General features: G+C 43.8%; 1 protein-coding gene across 1 annotated transcript in view; it reads right to left on the minus strand.

Moving 5' to 3' along the window:
- The window catches only part of POLG (DNA polymerase gamma, catalytic subunit), a 1,518,109-nt gene that overhangs the window by 1,111,166 nt on the left and 384,787 nt on the right, over nucleotides 1-22,156 (minus strand). The window contains exon 8 of the mRNA XM_044078211.1: nucleotides 4,829-4,974. Within this exon, the coding sequence (XP_043934146.1) occupies nucleotides 4,829-4,974 (146 nt within the window). The remainder of the gene's footprint in view (nucleotides 1-4,828; nucleotides 4,975-22,156) is intronic.

Below are 22,156 nucleotides of genomic sequence, written 5' to 3' on the forward strand. Positions count from 1 at the left end.
TGCTTTAGACAAGTTCTTCACTGTGGTCTTTTTTGTTTGGGGTGGGGGCGGGATGTGGATTTCCAGTGAGATTAGTTTATGATCAGATCTCACCAATGAGGGATATACTTCCGGTGTGGAGCATTTTGTCCCCATGTTTGTGATAATGAGATCTAGTATATTTTCTCCTCTCGTGGGAACAGTGACTAGCTGTTCCATGGCATTTGAATTTATGAACTCCAGGAACCATTGGGCTTGAGTAATGTTCCCAGTCTATATTCAGGTAGTTGAAGTCACCCAATATGATGGTGTTTGGAGATACATTTATACCCTCCAGTGTCTTCAGGAAGGCTGTGTGGGGTTCCTGAGTTTGAGAGGGTGGCCTGTAGCATGCTACAATTTGTACAGCAGTTTTGCCTATGGTTAGTTGCACCTGGATGGTTTCCGAAGCTTCGTGCGTTGCCACCAACCTGGAGGTGTGGGTATCCTTTATGAATATGGATACACCCCCTCCGTTTGTGGTGTGGTCCGGGTTTTGGGGCCGGAACGCATGATATGAGGTAAAACCAAATAGTGCTGGGGTGCTCTCAGGAGCCTTGAACCAGGTTTCAGTTACAGCACAGACATCGATGTTCTCCATACTGAGAAGGGCCTCGAGTGCGTGCATTTTGAGATTTAGACTTCTGGCATTGAGCAGCATTACCCTCAGTTTCTTCCCATTTATGTTTTCTAGGGTGGTAGGTTTAGAATTTGAGCCTTGCCTAAAAAAGGCACTATGGGGGTGGCAAGAGCCTTAGCCAATATCCGGAATCCCAGGGGTGACAGGTGCAAGCCGTCCCTCATGAAGCAGCGTGGCTTGTCAAGCATGTCATCCCAGGCAGACAGACACTGGATCCCCTTTGAATGACACCAGACATTAAGCCAATTGTTAAAGCTGATCATCTTGTCTCTATATTGTGGCATCATTCTTGGTGAAGGAAGGATACTGCTCAGGGTCAGGGTCATACCTGCCTGGGCTACATAATCAGAGAGCTCCTCTATGTCTCTTTTCATGTAGTCCAGTGACCCGAGTGCTTGTGTTGTGTGGCGGATTCTAGCACCCGATAGGCAGCTTACTGTGACCCTCTCCTTGTTCAGCCTGGTGAGTGGGACGTCAGTGTGTCTGACTATGGAGTCACCTATGACAAGTATGTTTGGTGTTGTATTTGGCCTTAAGGGCTGTGACTGCTTTGCACACTGCTTTTGTGGTTTATGTGTTGCTTGTGGGGTGTCTTGAGGTAGCAGTTGTTTGGGTGTCTGCTTTGGAGGCCTCTGTTGTTTAGGTAAATTTTTACTCAGAGCCTCCGAGTATGTCTTTGTGTGTTTATGTGTTTGATTCAGTGGTGTGGTAGCATTATGTGAGGCTGGTTTTGTGGTGTGTGTAGTTGCCTTCTCCTCCTGTCTGGTCTTGCCAGTCCTGAGTTGAGAGAGCTCAGCCTCCAGTTTGGCTAAATAGCTGCATCTCTCGCAAGTATTTGTGTTATGTGGGAGGAAGAGAGGGTTGTCTGTGTACATGAGACAGTTATAACATTGCCTCAAGATTCCCAGATTCACCAGCTGGACCGGAGAGGAGATTGACAACTGACCTTTGGACATGCTAGAATAATATTGGGAATTCCTTAATAATTGAAAACAAGGGCCAGTGGGGAGTGGGGGTGTAGTGCTTTTAATGTTTAGTGTTGACTTATATAATTGCTTTAGTGAGCAAGTGCCAGGTAACTTGAGTGCAATGTGTTACAAGTAACTAAATGCAAAAACGACAAACAGTAACTTTCTTTCAAGTGAAACAAGGAAATAAGTACAGTAAGCAATGCAGATATCACTAGTGATCCACAGAAGTGCTGAGAAGCCGCGTATTAGGTGGAATTAGCTTCCAGGGAAATAACAAGCAAACAAACAACAAACATATAAACAAAGCTAGATTCAGCAGGCCTGGATCTAGTCTATGCTAGAGCAAACAAGGTGTACCAATTTCAGTAAGATACAGTTCAAATATTCAGGCACTATAAACCTTTAACCAGAAATTCCCAGCTCAGAAGGGCAGAGTCCAGCCTCTTCTCCCACAAGAGTGCAGACCACGAACCTTCTTAATGTAAAATAAATGGCCTGAAGCCCAAGTGCCTAAACCAGAACTAATACACTTGGACACTGGGCTCTCCATCAGCAGTTCCCAACTTAGAAGGATGAAAGCTACCTGTCCTGCCACCACAGTGCTTGCCACAAACCTTCCTAATGTAAAACAACTGGTCTGATGCCCAAGTGCTTAATCCAAAAGACTTAGAATGATAGCTACACTTTAATCAAGTTACAACCAAGCAGTAATAAATACAATTGAATACTTTAGACAATGTCTGGATTAGTGCTCAAGTTACACAAACAAAGCTAGATCCAGCAGGCCCGAATCCAGTCTATGCCATAGCAAACAAGGCGCACCAACTTCAGTAAGAAGCAGTTCAGATATGCATGCACTATAAGCCTTTAACCAGAAATTCCCAGCTCAGAAGGGCAGAGTCCAGCCTCTCCTCCCACAAGAGTGCAGACCACGAACCCTCTTAATGTAAAATAACTGGCCTGAAAGCCCAAGTGCTTAAACCAGAATTAATACACTTTTAGAATAACAGACACTGAGCCCTCAATCAGCAGTTCCCAACCTAGAAGGATGTAAGCTACCTGTTCTGCCACAACAGTGCAGACCACAAACCCTCTCAGTGCAAAACAACTGGTCCGAAGCCCAAGTGTTTAAACCAAAAGGCTTAGAATGAGTTACACCAAGCAGTAATAAATACAATTATAATGCTCTTTTTAGGCAATGTCAGTCTTCTAAAGCTTCCAACATAAGTAAACAGAATCCAGACAGTGTTAGGAGCCTAAATAAAAAACTCCACTCCCTGCAGGTACTATTTACCCTACAAAATGTTGGAAGTATGCATTGTCACAGAGACATGGCTCAAGAACAAAGAAAGTACTCCATCAATGTAGGCTTCAATGCTTATAATTCATTCAGGCCCACCAAATTGGACAAACACACTAAAAGTGGAGGTGGTTATATCTTCTTAAAAAAAATTCACCTCCAGACTCCTTAGACAAGATAACCTGGAACTCCACCATGTCCAACTTACTATGAACAAAACTCCTTATCGCATCATAGCTAACTACAGGACAACCTCTATGTACCCCTTGGCACATAACTCCTAACTAACCAACATGGAGTCTCTATGTATTAAGTTAAACTCTAGTCTCCTAGGAGACGTCAACTATCTCTCCATAAACTTGGAGACATACACATCCTCAAACATGTATTCCCAGAGATTTCTGAACTTCATCAATACAAATTCTCTGGACCAATTAATCTGCATCTCACCCAGGAGTGATAAAATCCTGGACTTGTTCCTTACCAATATGAAGCAGAGCTGCTCCACAACAGCTGTAATCTCCTCCATGGTCAAATTGTACACAGGTTTGTCACATTCTCCTTAAGACTAAAGCCTGAAGCATCTTCTTATCATCAGTATTCAGAGACTATGCAAAGGCTAAATTTATTAAACTGAGTGATGAACTGGCTAAATTCAAAAGTTGCTCCACCTTGATGACCCTGCTGCTTATTGAAAATCCTTTACTACCAAATTCTATGCACATGTAAATGGCTGCATAGATGCATCTGTCTGCATAAGAAATAAATATAATGCCAAATTCAAAAATAACCTCCCATGGTGGAACCCTAATATAAACATATTCTACAATAAATGAAAAAAAACTCTTTGCATGCAAAAATAAATCTAACTGTTAAGAAGCCAAAAATGCTCTTGCTAAAGTAAACAAGGAACTCCAGATTCTGATCAAATCAATCAAAACTAGGTATGAGGTAAAAATAGCCACCCAGGTGAAAGACGGCCACAAAGCCTTCTTGGACAATGTTAGAAAACTCAGAAAATGTCCAGCACTGGACAGAATTAACAGTAAATGATGATATAGCCAATTTACTGACCGACTAATTCAGCTCTAACTTCACCCAATATTCTCATATCACCCTCCTCTACACCCCTATCAAATCTCCCAATAACAAGTTCTCAAGACACTACCTAAACCCAAGAACTTCACTGGGCTGGGTAATATACCAGGCTGCCTACTAGTTAGCTAGAAACAGGACTTGTCAGACATCCTACAGAGGCTAATCAATTTTAGTCTGAAAACAGGCTTTGTGTCATATGAATGGAGGCGAGAAACTGTCCTTCCCTTGCAAAAAGGTGGGCCTCCAATGGATCCCAGTAATTAACAGACCCATGAGCCCGACCAGTCTCATTTATAAGGCTATGGAAGGGATCATTATGGAACAAATAAGTAGGGATGCAGGTAACCTATACACTTTTGACTCGGTTCAGATTTATTAAGGATAAGTCCTGCCTACTTAGCCTGGTCAATTTCTTTGAAAAAATCACTGAGGCAATGGATGAGGGCATATCAGTGCAAACTGCATATATGGGCAAGAGTACTGCTAAATTCAACATTTCTTACTTATACTGCTGTAGAGCATCCTCACCTTCTTTCCTTGTGTATATACATATTTTACACTGCTGTACAATACCCTGACTGATATATTAGAGGCTCACAGCATGTACCTACTTTGTCACTATGTGAGATTAAAATGTACCACAAAATTCGATGTATTTTCCTTACATTGCTGTAAAGCATCTTACTTTGTATACTGCCAGAAAGAGCACAAAACTAGGCTTTCTTAGACACCCAATAAACCACAAGCAAAGTACTATGAATCCTTCTTTTATGAAGTATGTTTTGCATCAATGCACCTTACCTTCCTCCAGATCATTATCTGAAGTGCTTTTAGAAATGTCTGGGGTATCACTACTTTCTTGTTTCTTTTTTTTCTTCACACTTTTCTTCTGCCTGAACTCTTGGGTATCCCACTCCAAATCCCAAAGCCAGGGATCCTCTTTGTATCTGCCAAACAGAAGACTTGGAATAAGTAGAACAAATGTGAAATACCACCTTTTTAAATCTTTACCTCAAAGTACCTTTACACCAAAATTAATTCAGTAAAGGTGATTATATATTGACAGATAAGTCACAAGCTACAGTTCTCAATCCTCTGTACTGCAATGGCATTTTAAACATATGCGACCACTGAAAATATGTTGGCAATAATTATTATTCTACTGCTTACAAAAGAACATCCCTATCGAAGGTCAGCTTCAGTTGTATCACAATCTCTTTAACTTGTTTTAAACTCCTGCTCCTGTCCATTCCTTTGCACACTCCTTTTCAATGCTCTGCATAAAATTTCCCTTACTGAGGATTTCTCATCAATCTTATGGATGACACCCAGTAAACAGAAATTCCTCCATTAGCAGCATGCACTTTGCTTCAAAGAATGCAATCATTCAGCTACAACAGAAATCCTTCTTGGGTGGGTCAAGGCAGGTACAAAAGTGATAGCCAGGCTCAAAATAACTAGATCCCTTTAGCCATTCCAGACCTAGTACTTTAGAAAACACATTTATTAACCCTAAACTGGTTTTGATATTTCACATAGCAAATATAATTCACTTAATTTTACATTATGTCTGTCCAGTTAGCATAATTTATTTTCAGTGGAGGCCTGAAAAGGAAAATGTCATAATACAATTACATTTAATACACAGGTCAGAATAAGCAGAATCAGAAGCAATTGCAATACATTATCCTGGTCAGTACAAACAGGAAACACAAATGATGGCAAGGATGAAAAAGCACAAAATATTGATTTTAAATGTTGGAAAAGTACAGCATCGTAACTTGGTCAAAGCATCCCAGATGATGAACAAAATACTACAGTGTGTGTTACACCAAAGATTAAGCACTCTGCTTAAAAATATATATATATATTTACATACAAAAGGATACATTTGGTTACTCCTTTGGTTGTGGAACCACCACTACAGACTGGTTTGTGCTGCAAAACCACAGAGTAAGATTATTTTTTTCACAGTCACATCTCTTTCCCTAAGAGGCCATTACATGGGAAGTACAACACTTTACAAGGGTCGGAGGTTTAAAAATGTTACTTCTCTTTTCTTTGTTTCATTCACTTGTTCAGCTGCAAGCTAGCCATCTGTAAGGGAAATGAAAAAATAATGGACCAGTTTAAGGATAGTTCTGATATTTTTGAGAGGGAAATACAGTTAGTGCTAATGAAAAACTGGAACCCTGACAGGGCAGTAGGCTAAAGCTCTGATTTGTTAAGTAGCTGTCCCTTTGCCAGGGTACAAGGTTTAAATCTTTCCACTTTTGTTTGCCTGCTGTGTGACATTGAGCAAGTCACTTAACTAGACAATGCTTTGTGACAACTGGAAGTTTAGGTCTGGCTCCTTAATGGTATTTTGGACTACATGCATATTATCTACCTATGAACCTAATATCAAATCATGTCTAAAACTCGCTGCAATCTTTCAAGGTGAGTTAATAGATACCAAGAGAAAAACCACACAATCAGCAGAGCCCAGCAGTGGACAGGTAAATGTATCACTCATGAAGTTAACATCACAATGATGAAAAAGGTCTTTCAAAGGCCAGTGAAGATATGGAACTCCTCTGAAGAACTGCTTAACCAGTTAGTGCATGACAGCAGTTCTGCCTCACATCGTGTTGTGCCGTATATAAATACTCAAGATGTGCACGGCGACAATGGAATAACTGAACTCCAAGTCATAAACTTGTTAGAGGTCAGAATCATCTGCAAACTGACCATATGAGATAGCACAAAATATCTCTTCACTAAAATGGAAAAATATTCCACTTAGAACAGCTGTGACAACTGGAAAGTTTCTTAGCAGCCTGAATCACTTCTGAAATAATGACTGGAAGGTATGTAAAAAAAAACATGGGTCCAATAAGGGCTAAGCCCCGAGGAAAAGCCAGTATATAGCTCAACCTCTTCGTTTTGTAAAGGGCTAAAAGGGAAGAAAGAGCCTGAAAACACACGTCTGCTAGAATATGACCATGAGAGCAAGTTGCAGGCTTACTGTGAATTGTGTAGTAAGATATGCATTCAGAAGTAACATGGAGAAAGCGTAAAATCTCTTCCCTCCTCCAGTAGAAAAAAAATAACCATCAACTCCGATTGCCTTGCTGAACCAAGGAGAACAGTGAAAGGACCGGGTTCCAGCGTGTAGATCACGAGACGAATGCCCGCGAGCTACAATGCCGAAACTAGAAGGCCGCAGCACTGCTAGACCGTAGAGCGGTGCGGCCAAAAGGGAGATACGCCGTGGGAATCCATGTTGGTGGGAAAACCAACAAATGGAGACAACCCCTAAAGTAGGTATGCGGGCTGCAACCCGAAAGTGAAAACAGCCACGCAAAGCTTAGAACAAGGCTAAAACACAAGCACGAAAATAACAGGAGCATACCTTTAGTGCTCCACAAGTCCACACAAAGCGCAATATTAAATGTAGCATGTACACAAGCATGAAAATAACAGCAACATACCTGTAGTGCTCCACAAGTCCACACAAACCCGCACAGTAAACATTCCCGGGGAAGCAGACAGTAAAACTCACAGTAGCTGCAGCAGAGCGTATGTACATGAGCATTTTCCAAACAGCAAGAACACCACAAGCATCCTTGCCAATACACTCTAACAGTATATAACAGCACAGACAGCCCTGAGCTGTGCAGAATATGGGTAGCCCAAATATCGCACACATGTGGCCGTCCATCACTGTAGTGGAACAGACAAATGAGTTTTAGACTTCATACTCCTCAGAAAGTACATGCTACCACAAGACCTGTTGGTGTAACACCAACCAAGCATGTCACAACATGATGGACACAGTGTCCCTGTGAGTACCACTGTTGTGAATGGCTCCAATACATGACCAACCCAAAGTGATGGAGAGGCATGCCTGCAACAGACAGTAACTGTCCTGCCAGATCCTCCCTAGTGCAGTGACAGGTGGGAATATGCCAACCCGGGCAAGCACAGACTACCAACCCAACAGCAGGAAATAAACATTGTAATAGGGGAACACTGTCACGCAGGGGTAGCAACCCTCCTCCCAGTCCACAGCAGCATGTGTGTATTGCGGGGGCCGCCAAACCCATCCATTGGTTGCTGCAGCTGGGGTACACAAGTATGCAGGCCCATGTAGGCAGACAAGGGTGCAACACAGACAAACCTCCCTATGTAACCTCTGTCACTGAAACTGAGACTGGTCCCCACACCCTGACTGGCCAGCAGCAACAGCTGGGAGTTAAAGGGGACCTGTGCAGTACACGTAGAACTTGTGTTGCAAGCAAGCTGTGCAGACGCCTACCAGACTACAAGCACTTGTCAGCCACATGGCTGTGTGAACTGCACATAGTGAAACCCTAGCAGACTAGGCAGTCATAGCAAGGTGGAGTGCAGACAGATGTACAGGGCCACTGTGGCAGGCAGCGCTACATCACAGGGTACAATGCAAGGTGGTGTACAGCAACTATTCTAACGTCTGATAGTGACTTGTACCAGGGTCGTGTCTACATCCTGTTCCCAGCTACACTGGCTGTGATGGATACTGAGAGGCCATCAATAAGTGGCATTACCATGATGGAATCTATGTACCTGTATAGCCCCGGTCAGCTTGGCAACAGATACAGCACAGTGCCCAGCCAACGGGGCAAACCAATGCTGGTAGTGGACGGATACCTCTATCATTTGGAGCGTGAAGCACCACCTAAACGGTACTTGGCATGTATCGAGTGGAGAGTAAAGGCCTGCAGAGGTTTTGCCATCACTGTTCATGAGGATGAGGGGGAAGAACTGCTGAAATCAATGCCACACCAGCACGGTGCAGATGCAACAATAGCCCAAGTGGCTACACTGCGAGCAGAACTGCGGCAGAGGGTGGTAACCGGCAATGACCTGCCAAGCCTGGTAATGCAGAGTGTCCTAGGCACAGCGGATGACAATGTACTACAAGAGATGCCTTGCCGTGCCACCCTGTGTCGTAGCATAACCAGGGTACGGCAGAGGTCACGGGCATCCATGACCACACCTTCAGTAACACTTGCGGACATTGATGTCAGCCAGTATCCACTCCGTAGTGGCAGCTTTATCCTCCGTAGAAGGTCTGATATGGATGGGACTGATTCCTTGGTTCTACTTACAACATCACAGAATCTGACCGATCTGTGCAGGTCTGACATCATTCTTGGGGATGGCACCTTCCCCACACGGGCTGATATATGTCGCCAGCTGCATACATTACATGGATGTATTGGCACCCCCACCTCAGCAAAGATCGTCCCCCTGGTGTACTGTCTCATGACACGGAAGTCAGAGTCTGCATACAACAATATGTGGGAGATACTAAAGGGTATGCCCGCAGAGCAGGGATGCACCTTGGCTACACAGTATATTATGACTGATTTTGAGAAGGCAGCGAACCGTGCCAGCCGTAAGGCATTCCCTAAGAGTATTCTGAAGGGGTGCCTATTCCATTTTGCACAGATCATTTGGTGCCAGATCCAGTATCACCACCTTGTGGCCCTCTATGGTACAGATACTGCTTTCTCAATTGCCATCCGCAAGCTGATTGCACTGGCATTCCTACCACTGGAAGATGTTGTCCCTGCATTTCTGGACATTGTGGCTACTTTACCAAACTGTGCACAGCCTATTGGCGTATTTCTGGACCATCATTATGTGTGTATGTGTGAGGCTGACCAAGCAAGTATGCATCCGCTGCTCAGCACAGCAACGACTGCCATTGTCATACCCTTTGAGGTTTTGGAATGTGTGTGACGTCTCTAATATGGACTTCCCATGGACTAATAACCAGGTGGAGGCATGGCATCGTCGGCTGAAGGTGTTACTGGGACACCCTACTGTGCAGCTATCCGACCTTCTGTCTGTTCTGCAACAGGAACAGAACCTGACAGATACCTGACGGGAGTCTCTTTTGAGGGGGATGCCTGTGACACCACATAGGAAGGCTATTGTTGTAAGGGAGCATTGCCTAAAGCACATCTTGCAACATAAGTGTGACTACAGTGATGTGCAGGATTTTCTCAGTGCTGTGGCACATTTCTACAAGTTGTGATTATATCTGGGTTTAGTGCGCACCAAGCACTACACACATCACTTTATATATTGTATTAATAAATTTGCCCACAGCACACAGATTTCACGTTACCACTTTCATGCCCACTTGGCATCCTATGCCAGGGCACATGTTCCACTGACAGTTGCACATGGTGGCTTCTAGGGGGGTGCAGAGTGTACCACTGTGGGGGTTTGTGTCTGCCACCTGTGGTTAGGGTGCAGGGGGTTCCTCTATTCCCACAGGGAATTGTCCGCAGGCATTTGTCACTGCAGCTAAACTGCCAACCTGCCATGTGTCCACATCCAGGGGGGTGTCGAGCCGCCTAGGTGCCTGAACCCGAAAGGACCACAATCTTATGAATGCTGAACAGATTAGACCACATGATATCCCAGTCTTACAAGACACTAACCAGACAAGATTTCCTAGTCCTTAACTCCAGCAAAGAAATGGAGCCATTTCTTCAATACACCAGTGTATTCACTTTTCTTGGGATGTGAATGGATGTAAGGGGGGATGTTTCTGTCAATTACCTATGGCCAGACAGACAGACACTGCTTCCTGCACAGAGCATACAAGCTTGCGCCAGACTGTTTATCACACCATCGACTGGTTGTCTGTCTTGCACAGGAAAGGTTCGGCTCTAAGCTTCCCTTCTACAGCATTCAGGGCATGGAATACTGTCAAAAGCTGTAGTTGCCTAAAGTGGAACCCATCTATTGGTTGGGGCAGAGTCGCTTTTCCTGGACTATGGAGGAGCTGAGGTAAGATCCAACTCCATTAGCAAAGTATTTGTCATCAAAGACCTGTGATGGGATGTGATACAGGCAGGGAAAAGTCAAAATGGGATTGGCTTGAACTATATAATACTCAAAATACTAATGACAAGTGCTCAAACTAAATGAAGATCTATGGCGGTTCTCTGCAGTCACACTTTACAGACCTCTGAATGCCCCATAACAGCTTTTAAATTGGGTAACAGAAAAGCCTACCCAAAAAAGAGTTGTGTACTTACCATAACTTGGAATCTGTGCTATCCAGTGTCATTATTCATCATGGATGGGTATTGGATCCGACCTCGGATCCAAGCCGGCAGAGTGAGCGACAGCTCCTGAACTCGAGCTCCTCCCCTCCCAGGAACTCCTGCTACCAAAAATCCTCAGAATGAGTTTGCTAGATAAATATCAGGACAGTGACACTGTCCACACCCAGGAAAAGCAGAACCAAACACACCATTACTACAAGAATCCCCTGGTCACCAGAGGGAGGGGGATGGAGGGCGAGTAAGTGTTGAATAATGACACTAGATAGCACAGATTCCAAGTTATGATAAGTACATAACTCTTTATCTGATGCTATCCGTGTCATTACTGATCACAGATGGGTCAGAGTCCCCAGCTATCCATAATCTTGGGAGGTCTCAAGGAAGGACATGCCGGAGCACATAAGAACCAAACAAAGCTCTACCCCTAGACGCCAAATCCAACTTACTATGTGCTACAAAGGTATGGGCGTTTGACCAAGTCGCAGCAGCACAGATGTCATCCAAAGAAGTCCTAGCCCAGAATGCGGAAGAGGTAGCCATCAACCTAGTAGAATGAGCTTTAATAGGCTTGGGAAGATCCTTCTGATTGTTTTCGTAAATGTGAGCTATACAAGAAGCTATCCAACGTGAAATTGATACTTTGGAAATGACCCTGCCGTTCTTTGCCTGAGAGAAGTCTATGAAAAGCTGATCTGACTTTCAAAAATCCTCAGTCCTCTTCAAACAGAAATATAACTGCCTATGTACATCCAAGCAATGTAGCCAATACTCTCCTTTCTTCGAAAAATTGGAAAAAAGATGGGTAGTTGAATAGACTGATTAAGGTTAGCTTTCAAAGCTACTTTAGGAATGTATGAAGGATTGGTTCTAAGAGAGACCCTATCTTTGTGAAAAATCATGAAGGGAGGCTTTATAATTCAAAAACCCTCTTGGCAGTGGTAATAGCCACAAAAAGGCTATCTTCCAAGACAGAAATGTAATATCGCACTTCGTGGCAGGTTCAAAGAGAGGTTGCATCAGGGACTGCAGCACCAAATTAAGATCCCAAGGAGACGGATCTTTGAAAGGAGGCTTGAGCAAGAACATCCCCTTAAGAAAGGGCTTGCAGAGCCTAGAAGAAAACATGGGACTAACACTTAAGTGAAAGTTATAAATAGCCGCTAGTTGAAGCTTAAAAGTAGAGAAGCTCACTTTTGCTGGAACATAGAGGAAATGAAAGAAAGAATGTCCGGAACCAGAGTGGGAAAAGAGATCAATGTCCCACTGATGAGCCCAAACATAGAACCTCTTCCATTTGCTGAAATAAACCTTTTTAGTAGAATGTTTCTGAGATGCCAAAATAATGCCCTTCACTGGAGATGGTAGCTTAACTTGACTGACAAATATTGGAACTGGAGGTACCATGCTATCAGCCTCAGGAATATCAGGTCGGGAGGAGAAAATCCCCATGGGTGGGAGATGAGATCCTGGACTGGATCTAATATCCAGGGTGGATATTTCAGATGACTCCAGAGGAGGGAGAACCAGGTCTAACAAGGCCAGAAGGGGGCAATGAGGATGAGGTGAGCCTTCATGCAACAGGCTTTCTGTAAAACTATGAGAATTGGGGGATAGGCATAGAGGAGCCCCGGTGGCCAATTGTGAATTAGAGCTTCCCTGCATGACTCCCCGTGGGGGTATCAGGGCAAAATATTTGCTACATTTGCGGCTGGCTGGGGACACAAACTGATCACAGCACGGAAGACCCAATCGGTCAAAAATCCGGCTTGCCACTGACTGTTTCAGGGACCACTCATGGGGACTCTGGACAGACCTGCTAAGCTTGTCTGACAAGACGTTGAAATTGTCGGGGATATGCATTGCAAGAAGAAAGCTTCTGGAGGACTTCCCCCATTCCCAAACTCTCATGGCCTCTCTGCACAGCGGGTATGATCGTGTCTCCCCCTGCTTGTTGATGTACCAGACTACCTCCATGCTGTCTGTCTGAATTGCTACAGTCCTGAGATAGTCTTGGAAGGCTTGCAATGATAGTAGGACAGCTCTCAACTCTAAGACATTGATGTGTAGCGTGGTCTCCAAGGGAGACCATGTGCCTTGGACCCTCCTTTCCTGAAAATGCCCCCTGCCACCCCAACAGGGAGGCGTTCATGGCTTGGCGTTGCGGGAGACAAAAATGTCTTCTAGCAGTAGATCCTTGGACTGGAGCCACCATGCTAAGTGACGGTGATAGACTTGAGATATTCAGATTGCCATGGACATAGGGTGAAGGTGAGCTGACCACTGTACCACAAGGGTCCATTGAAGCACCCGCATGTGGCACCTGGTGAGGGGAACCAACTGAATAGCTGCTGCCACCGACACAAGGGTTTGAAGAATCAGGTGGGCGGGGACACTGTCCCAATCTAGGAGGAGGAGGAGAACTTGCTCCTGATCATGTCTACCCTGAGCAGGGAAAGAGCTGCAGTCTCCGACACAGTTTCCAGAAGAACCCCTATGAATTTCAACCTCTGACATGGACCAAGCTGTGAATTGGGAAGGTTGACAGTAATGCGTAGATCGCGAAATAGACTTGGAGTGAAATCTTTGGCTAGAGAGAAGAGATGCTTTATGGGAGCTGTGAGGAGCCAATCGTTCAAGTACGGGAAGACCTGGAAGCTGTGCAACCAGAGAGGGGCTGCTACCACTGTAATACATTTGGTGAACACCTGGGGGGCTGAGGTGAGGCCAAAGAACAGGGCTCTGAATTGTTAATGATTAGCCTTCAGTCAGAAGTGCAGGAATCTCCAGGAGCGCCTGTTGATTTTTATGTGATAGTACGCATCCTTACGATCTATTGAGCACATTTAATCGTCCTTGCGCAGAAGCAGAAGAATGGATTGAAAAGTGACCATCCAAAACTTCGACTTCTTGACTGATAAATTCAACTTGCTGATGTCCAGAATGGGATGCAGGTCCCGTTTTTTTTTTAGCACTGAAAAGAGAGAGTAAGTACCGGATCCTTGTTGTCCTGTTCCGACCTTCTGGATGGCTCTTTTTTAAATGAGGTCTTGAACCTCTGTGAGGGCTAACTCCTTTTGGTGGGATGGGACGTCTGGGAGTGACTTTTGGACTGGAGGGAGGTGATCGAAGAGCGTAATGTATCCCCTGGACACAATATTTGGCACCTACTGATCTGAGGTAATAGCAGCCCAAGCCAGGTGGGGCAAGGAGATATGACCCCCGGACTGCCTCCAGGGCAGGACAGTCGGGCAGTGCTTGCGGTGGGGGCTTATCTGAGAACAGTTCTCGGAAGCCCTGATTCTGCGGACCTCCTTTGCCATCAAATCCCCTTCCCCAGCCGGAATAAGATTCCTGAGGAGCATCATAGAAGGAAGACTGCGGCATTTGGAACCATAGCTTTTTACTACTCCTCTGAGTCTTGGAGAAGGAACACTGGGGAGTAGAAAACTTGATCCCTACTGCGGACAAGGTCTTTCTCTCCTGGTCAGTGCGGGTCAGTGTTTCCTTGACTGAAGGACCAAATAGAGTAGATCCATCAAATGGCGCATTGGTGAAAGATGCCTTGAAGTTGTCCACAAAGCCAGGCATGACACCCAGTAGCAATGCCTGTACCCATGGCTCATGAGGTGGCCTTGACTGCAATCAAGATCAACCTCATTGAGGCATTAGCAAGGGAAGTGACAGTGGAGAGCTTCGGAGAGACCAGTTTAAGGTTCTCTAGAGGCAACAACTCTGCAAGGGATGATGAAAGTTCCGATACCAAATCCCTTTGCAGCTATGTGAAATGTGCCATATAATTTGTAGTCCTCAATCTGAAGGTAGCTGAGGTGTGCTTCCTAAAATGGTCAGTCGCATGCAACTTTCTATTAGGGGGATGGACCACAGAGCTCTGTTCTGTGAGCCCTTTCTTGGTGGCTGCAGCAACCATAATAGCATCTACAGGGACACCCTTATTCCAGAAATGTTTGTCTTTCAGAGGACTATGAATCTTTTCTGCCCTCTTGGGGACTGGTTCTACTGTGTCCGATTCCTTCCACGCCATGCTGGCAATGAGCTCAACTAGCACATCTGCAGCAGGAGACACCAAGGAGGAAGATGGGCCCAGCCCGAATGCCTTCAGGAACAAAGATTCCTCTGAGGACGGGGTGAGGGAAGACCAACTGTCCTGCTCTTTCAGGATCTCAAGTAGGTCTCCAAAGGACACCTCCTCGGATGGTAGTCTGGGGGACCCATCCCTTTTCCTTGAAATCTGTATCTTCAGTGAGGGACTGTTGAGGGGAGTTCAGGTGCCTCCTCTTGCACATCCTCTTTCAAGGAGGTTCCAACACTGTGGGCTCTGGGGAGGACTCGGAAGAGGAGGGTACCCCTATGGGGGTAATACCCTTCTGAAGACTATCCTGGGAGGGCTCACCCCAGATCGATGATGAAGATTCACCACCCAAAATGGAACCAGGCAGGGGTGGGTCCAGAGCCCAGGTAGAGCTGACCAGCAGGAGACAGTCCTCTGTATAGCTCAGAAGGCAGATGGACTGGAAGAAGTCCCACCCTCCTCCTCGCTGGTAACAACTGACTGGGGTGGGAGGGGAGACCCTGGCACAGTACTGACATCCCCAGACAATATCGGTCCTGAGCTATCCAAGGTGAAAGCCCCCAATGGAAGGGAATGGTCCGAAAACACCGGGCTGTATCCCTCCCTCAGTGGCCCCTGTGGATCTCTCAGGTCTGAGGCAAAGGCAGCCCTGAGGGCAAGAGGGCTGATCCAGCCTGGAACCCAGGTGGTGTGGGAGGAAGAGCACTACCCAACACCGATGGTGTCTCCTTAGGCAAGCTCTGACCCTGGGGAGCCAAGCTCGCAGGAGTCGGACGAAAAGAGAGGAGTTCTGATGTGGGTGAAGTGCCCCTCAGCAAGTGGCTAGGGGATGGAAACAAGCCTAGTTCCATTCTGACTTTGAGAAAGCTCCTCATCATCTGGTTCATATCAGACAGGAGCAAACTCCTAGTAGACCAGAAGGAAACTGAAGAATGGCCTGAATGGGTTGAATGTCTGCGGTCCCTAAAGGAGGACCTGCTGGATTTTCTCGGATCCAAAACTCTGTAAGGAGCCGGAGGATCAATGATAATAATGGGCACTGAGGGAGCCATTGGATCCCAGCGCACTAAGAACTCCGCGGACTGATCCTGACGAGCTTGTCAGATCCGAGGGGGGTTTTGGATCAGATAGGATCCGAGGACCCCCGACTCTCTGAGGATTGAAATCCAGCTGGGGGAGCCGAGGCTCTTGGAGCAAAAGACCCGGAGCCAATGCTCCTGAGGCTGGACTCTGGTCCGGAGCACAAGGATCAGACAGCCTCGGCCATTTAGCAGGGGAGTCCCAAGAGGAAGAGGGCTTCCTTTTGGGATCCGAAGAGGCTTTGGAGAGGGAGTTCAAGACCAGGGGTTCCCCTTTAGTAAGCCCTTTAAGAAGCAGCTTGTTTCTATGGCCTAGGAGAGCCCTAGGGTTGAACCCTGCACAGATATCACATTCAATCTCTAAATGGGTCTCTCCTAGACAGTAGAGCTCCTCGCGGGTGTCAGCAGGAGGTAACTTCTAACTGCATGAGGAGCAATGCCTGAAACTGGAGGGTTTGTCAGCCATAACCCATACAAAAAATACAAACTCTCCAACGCGCGCGCACACACACACACACACACACACACACACACACACACACACACACACACACACACACACACACACACACTCTTCCTCTCGAGGAAAGGGAAAGAAAGACAGTAAAGAAGGGAAAGGGCAGGAAAACCCTAACAGACCTGTGATGAACTAAGGGAGGGGAGAAAACCTGCTGCTGAACTAAAGAAAAATAGAGGAAACTAACTACACTTGTCAGATAGAAAGGAGAGAGAGAGAAAACTTCCAAAAGTTCCCCAAAAAGGTTACTTATCTAACAGAAGAGCTTGAGCTGCAGAGAACACGTCTATACACTGTTCGTGGCAAATGAGATCTGAGGATTATGGGTAGCAGGAGTTCCTAGGAGAGGAGGAGCTCAAGTTCAGCAGCTGTCACTCACTCTGCCGTCTCGGATTCGATGTTGGATACCAGACCTATCCATGATCAATAATGACACGGACAGCATCAAATGCAGAAAGTTTGATAGAAAAGGTCAGCAGGTCTCATGAAATGGACCATAATCACTGATGACACTTAAAGCCATCCCGTCATGTAATGCTTTACGTGAAACACCAAAAAAGAGAGCACAAAAACCAAGAACTTCAAAACTGCTCACAACGAAGGAAACCAGGAACCAAAAAAATACTTGTAGATAACTTTTAATGAACCACAAAGAATAAGTATATTCCAAAATATCAGTATGTCCCACAAGAAATATTCCAAAATATCAATATGTCAAGCGCTTTCGCCCGGTCATTACCGAGCTTTATCAAGATAAAAAACACTGCCTTTGTTCTCCTTAAATAGAAGAAATGATAAGTCATGTGACTTAATTAAATTATTTTAAATCAGTTAGTCAATTTAGGACATATTTAAACCAAAAACTATAACAAAAACTGTCACTATCAAAATCTAGCTTCAACTAACTAGTTCAATACAATGTATCATTAATAACATTTATAACAATGTTTAAAAAATGTTGACAATATAAAACTCATCATTCCATCATTACACCAATGTTTTGTATTATAGTAAAGATGTTAATGTATTTAGACAATTGTTCAAAATAGATATTCATATAAAATATAATAATAATTTGTTTAACAATTAAAATATGTGTGTATATATGTAAAAAACTGGAATAAATACTTGTAAAATTAATTTAAATCTGTAAAAAATCTTTGAACCAAGAAGTATTTTTCTAAATAACATTAATAGTGCAGAAAGATTAAATGAAAAATAGTGAAACTGTGGGGAATGTGCTAAAAGATGCATGTGTTCATACCTAACTATAAGCGAGCCATTCTCAACTTTAGAACACTACTCAAAAATACTGTCATTGAGACCAGGAAATCTGGCAGCATCTAATTTAAGCTGCCAAAGAAGTTCTTTATATTCTAGCCTGGTCTCCCAGTCCCCTCCCCTATTGTCAGCCATAACCTGTTCTAAAACAATAAATTTAAGTTCCATATTCTGACACATAGTAGAATGCTTATAAAAAGCATTAGATTCTTTCTTTTTGGAGACATCATATAGGTGTTCATAGATCCTCTATCTCAAAGTTCTTTTGGTTTTTCCTATATGAAAACTATGACATTTCATGCAAAGACCTAAATAAACTATACTTTTCGTTCCACAATTGGAATAACAGTTAGCCTGAAAGAGGAAATTCCTCGATTGAATAAAAAGTGAATGACTGTTAATAATAAAGGTGCATTGTTTACACATCCCACATTTAAATGTACCTTTTCTGCAGTTAGTCTCAAATATTTTGGATAGTTGTTTCTTTTCAAATAATTCTTTCATGTTCGTATCTCTTCTTCTGACAAAGTTGGGGTGTTCAGGGACTATATTTTTCAATTCATCATGTAGCGTGAGGACTGGCCAATGCTTTAAAATCACTTAATGCTTTACGTGAATCAACAGTGATGCACTGGATTATGAAACAGGACCAGAAAAATAAATTGCTACAGAAAACTCCACCCAAAAACTAGACACTACATTTTTTCATCATATCTGCACAATATGTACAGCACAAATTACTGTGTTTAATATTTTTTTGTATATACTGTAAAAATTGGGACTGATATACTGACTTGATTCTATCTTCCTTGCTTCTATACTGTACTTTATATCCTCATAATGTGAGAGTATGGTACAGCTGCAATAAACCAGGTGGTCTGTTGCTGCAATTATATACAATGAAAGTGTTGAGAGTCACTGAGTTGTCAAGACTGCTCATAATGTGAAGATCAGATCTGAACATTGTCCATACAAAGTTTCACTTAAAATGATGCACTTGAAACAGTGTCTAATCCAGTCCTGCTTCCTATACAACATGCACTGTCTGCTAACATATGCAGTAGAGAGTAGATTATTCAAAACATCAATTATCCGAACCAGCCTCCCAAAGTTTTCGGGTAGGAAAAATCATAAAGTCTGAACATGTTAACATTATACATATTCACTTGAGCATGTTTTTTGAGCTTGTAGCCAGCTCGTGTGTGAAAAATATTCTTTATTGTCCACTGGAATTACTGAATGGTCGAAAAATGTATTCCTGCATGCAGAAAAAACAGGATTTTAGAATTCTTTTTTCCTCCACTTCAAATATATGTTTGATTACCTGAAAAGTTTAATTATCCAAACTACCCTAGGTCCCAATTAGTTCGGACAATTGACTCTCTACTGTATTCAGGCTTCCAGTGACTCTGAACAGGACAAAGCTGATATGGAAAAAATCAGTGTGCAAATGTACTTTTTTTATTTTCTGTAAAGTGCAATTTAAATAAAATTATGAAAATGAAAATACAAATGTTGCTCTGGACAATAAAATGTTGGGCTCCGAAGACAATGCAGTGGAATATCAATTCACCAAAGAATAAAAGTAAAACAATTAATGTTATAATATGTGATGCAACATTGATTAACACAAATCATTACAAGAATAACTAACAGTAGCAACAGGTATTTAAAATAAGTGCAGACATGCCAAAATGAAGACTAGCATAATCAGAAGTAAGTCAAGGTACAATCCTGAAAAAGTACAGTTGTGTACACTTACCATAAATGTAGATGTTCGAGTGTATTCACTGTTGCAGTCATTACATTTGCGTAATCTGCTGGCAGGTTGCCCTCAGTCGGCCTGAGTTCCAAAATCTTGGGTCCTGTGTCGGTTGCTGTCTCCTCTACCATGACGTCAGGTCGTCAGGGGTATAAAACAAGCAGCAGACGCCATTTTCTTTAGTTTTTCTTGCCCCAGATGTCAGGTGCCCCCAAAAAGGTAGCAAAAATATATACGTATAAAAACTATATATACATGCATCAATATACACTTTATCTACAAGCAAATACACCACATGGGTTGTAGAAGATAGAGAAGGAAAGATAAACTCCAGAATGAAAGGGGGATGGCGGGTAGGTAACCTGGACTGCAACAGTGAATACACTCAAACATCTACATTTATGGTAAGTTTACACAACTGTACTATGCTCTTCGTGTTTCACTGTTGCAGTCATTACATTTGGGTAGAATCCCAAAGCTATGGTTGGGAGGCTGGAGCTAAACAGCATTAGGTGCGGCTATAAGGCTCTGCAGAACTGCAGTGGCAAAGCCTACCCTGGACCTAGAGTAGAGAGGCAAATGATAATGCTTTGTAAAGGTGTGAACAGAATTCCAAATAGCAGCCTCTAGAATGTCTTTGCTTGGTACTCCTCTGAGAAAGGCTACTGAAGTAGCTGCAGCTCTGGTGGAATGAGACCTAATGCCCTTGGGCACAGGTTTACCATGGTGTAAGTAGCAGAAACTAATGCAGTGGCTTATCCACTTTGAAATAGTCTGCTTTGAAATAGCCTTTCCTTCTGATCCTGCAGCATATGTCACTAGTAATTGCTCAGTTTCTCTTAGAGATTTAGTCCTGCTCAAGTAGAATCTTAGCTGTCTGTGTACATCCAAGGAATGCAGAATTCTCTCCCCCCCCTTGTTCTGTGGATTTGGATAAAAAGTTGGCAGATGAATAGTTAGGTTAAGAGCCAAACTGGAAACCACCTTAGGCATAAATGTTGGATTTGTCCTCAGAGACGCCCTGTCTGGGTAAAATATGATAAAAGGTTCCACAGCCATGAGGGCCTGTAGCTCTGAGACTCTTCTTGCTGAAGTAATTGCTAGTAGCAGAGCTGTTTTCCATGATAAGAACTTTATATCAGCAGTAGCAGCTGGTTGAAATGGAGGCAGGGTGAGCTTTTCCAACACATAATTGAGGTCCCATGCAGGTATTGGTGATCTTCTAGGAGGGCTTACATTTTTGGCTCCTCTGAGATACTGCTTTAGTAAAGGATGACAAAAGATTGGTGGCTCTGCATTGTAATGAGCCAAAATGGCAGAGGCATGGATTTTAATTGATGAGAAAGATAGGCCTTTGTCAAGCATTGTAATATCTGAGGAATATTTGGTTCTGCTGTATCAGTACCTTGTGCTTGATTCCAAGCACAGGATCTCTTCCATTTATCAGCATAAGATTTTCTAATACTAGGCCTTCTGGCTTCCAAAATGACATCCATCACAGCTTTACTGAGAGGTGTTGTTTGTATAGCTACATGATCAGCCATGCTGCCAGGTTCAGTGTCTGGAGTTGATTGTGCAGGATCTGATTGTTTTGCTGGGACAGTAGTTGAGGTCTTTGAGGTAAGGTCCAAGCTGGGTATTGAGAAAAGTTCCTTAGGATAGGATTGGGTACCAGTATTGGCGGGGCCAGTCCGGGGCAATTAGCATCATCTTTGGTTTCTCTTGTCTAAGTTTTAAGGAGGACCATGGGAAGAAGAGGCAGAGGAGGAAAGGCGTAAACTGATACGTTTTTCCAACTGAAGGCTAGGGCGTCCACTTTCCATGCTTGTCTGTGATAAGTCCTTGTGCAGAATCTTTTCAATTGATAATTTTGAGGAGAGGCAAATAGATCTATGTCTGGGCTCCCCCATTTCTTTGTTATCATGCTGAAGACTTGTGGATCTAGTTTCCACTCATGAGGATCCATAAGGTTTCTGCTTAAATCGTCTGCCAGAGTATTTTGTTTTCCTGGCAGGAATTGAGCTTGAAGATGTAATTGGTAAGTCAAAGCTGTGTCCCACAGTGCCATGGCTAATCTGCAAAGGGGGTATGAGTGCGTGCCCCCCTGCTTGTTTATATACCACATGAATGTGGTGTTGTCCATCTTTATCAGTAGTTGTCCTGGATGAAGTAAGTCCTTGAAGGCTGTCAGGGCATTTTGAAAAGCTAGCATCCCTTTTTGATTGATATGTAGATGCATTTGTTTTGGGGTCCATCTGCCCTGAATGCATCTTTCCACCATGTGGGCC

The sequence above is a fragment of the Protopterus annectens genome, chromosome 7.part0 (assembly GCF_019279795.1).
Source record: "Protopterus annectens isolate FY-2018-M chromosome 7.part0, PAN1.0, whole genome shotgun sequence".
Lineage (NCBI taxonomy): Eukaryota > Metazoa > Chordata > Ceratodontiformes > Protopteridae > Protopterus > Protopterus annectens.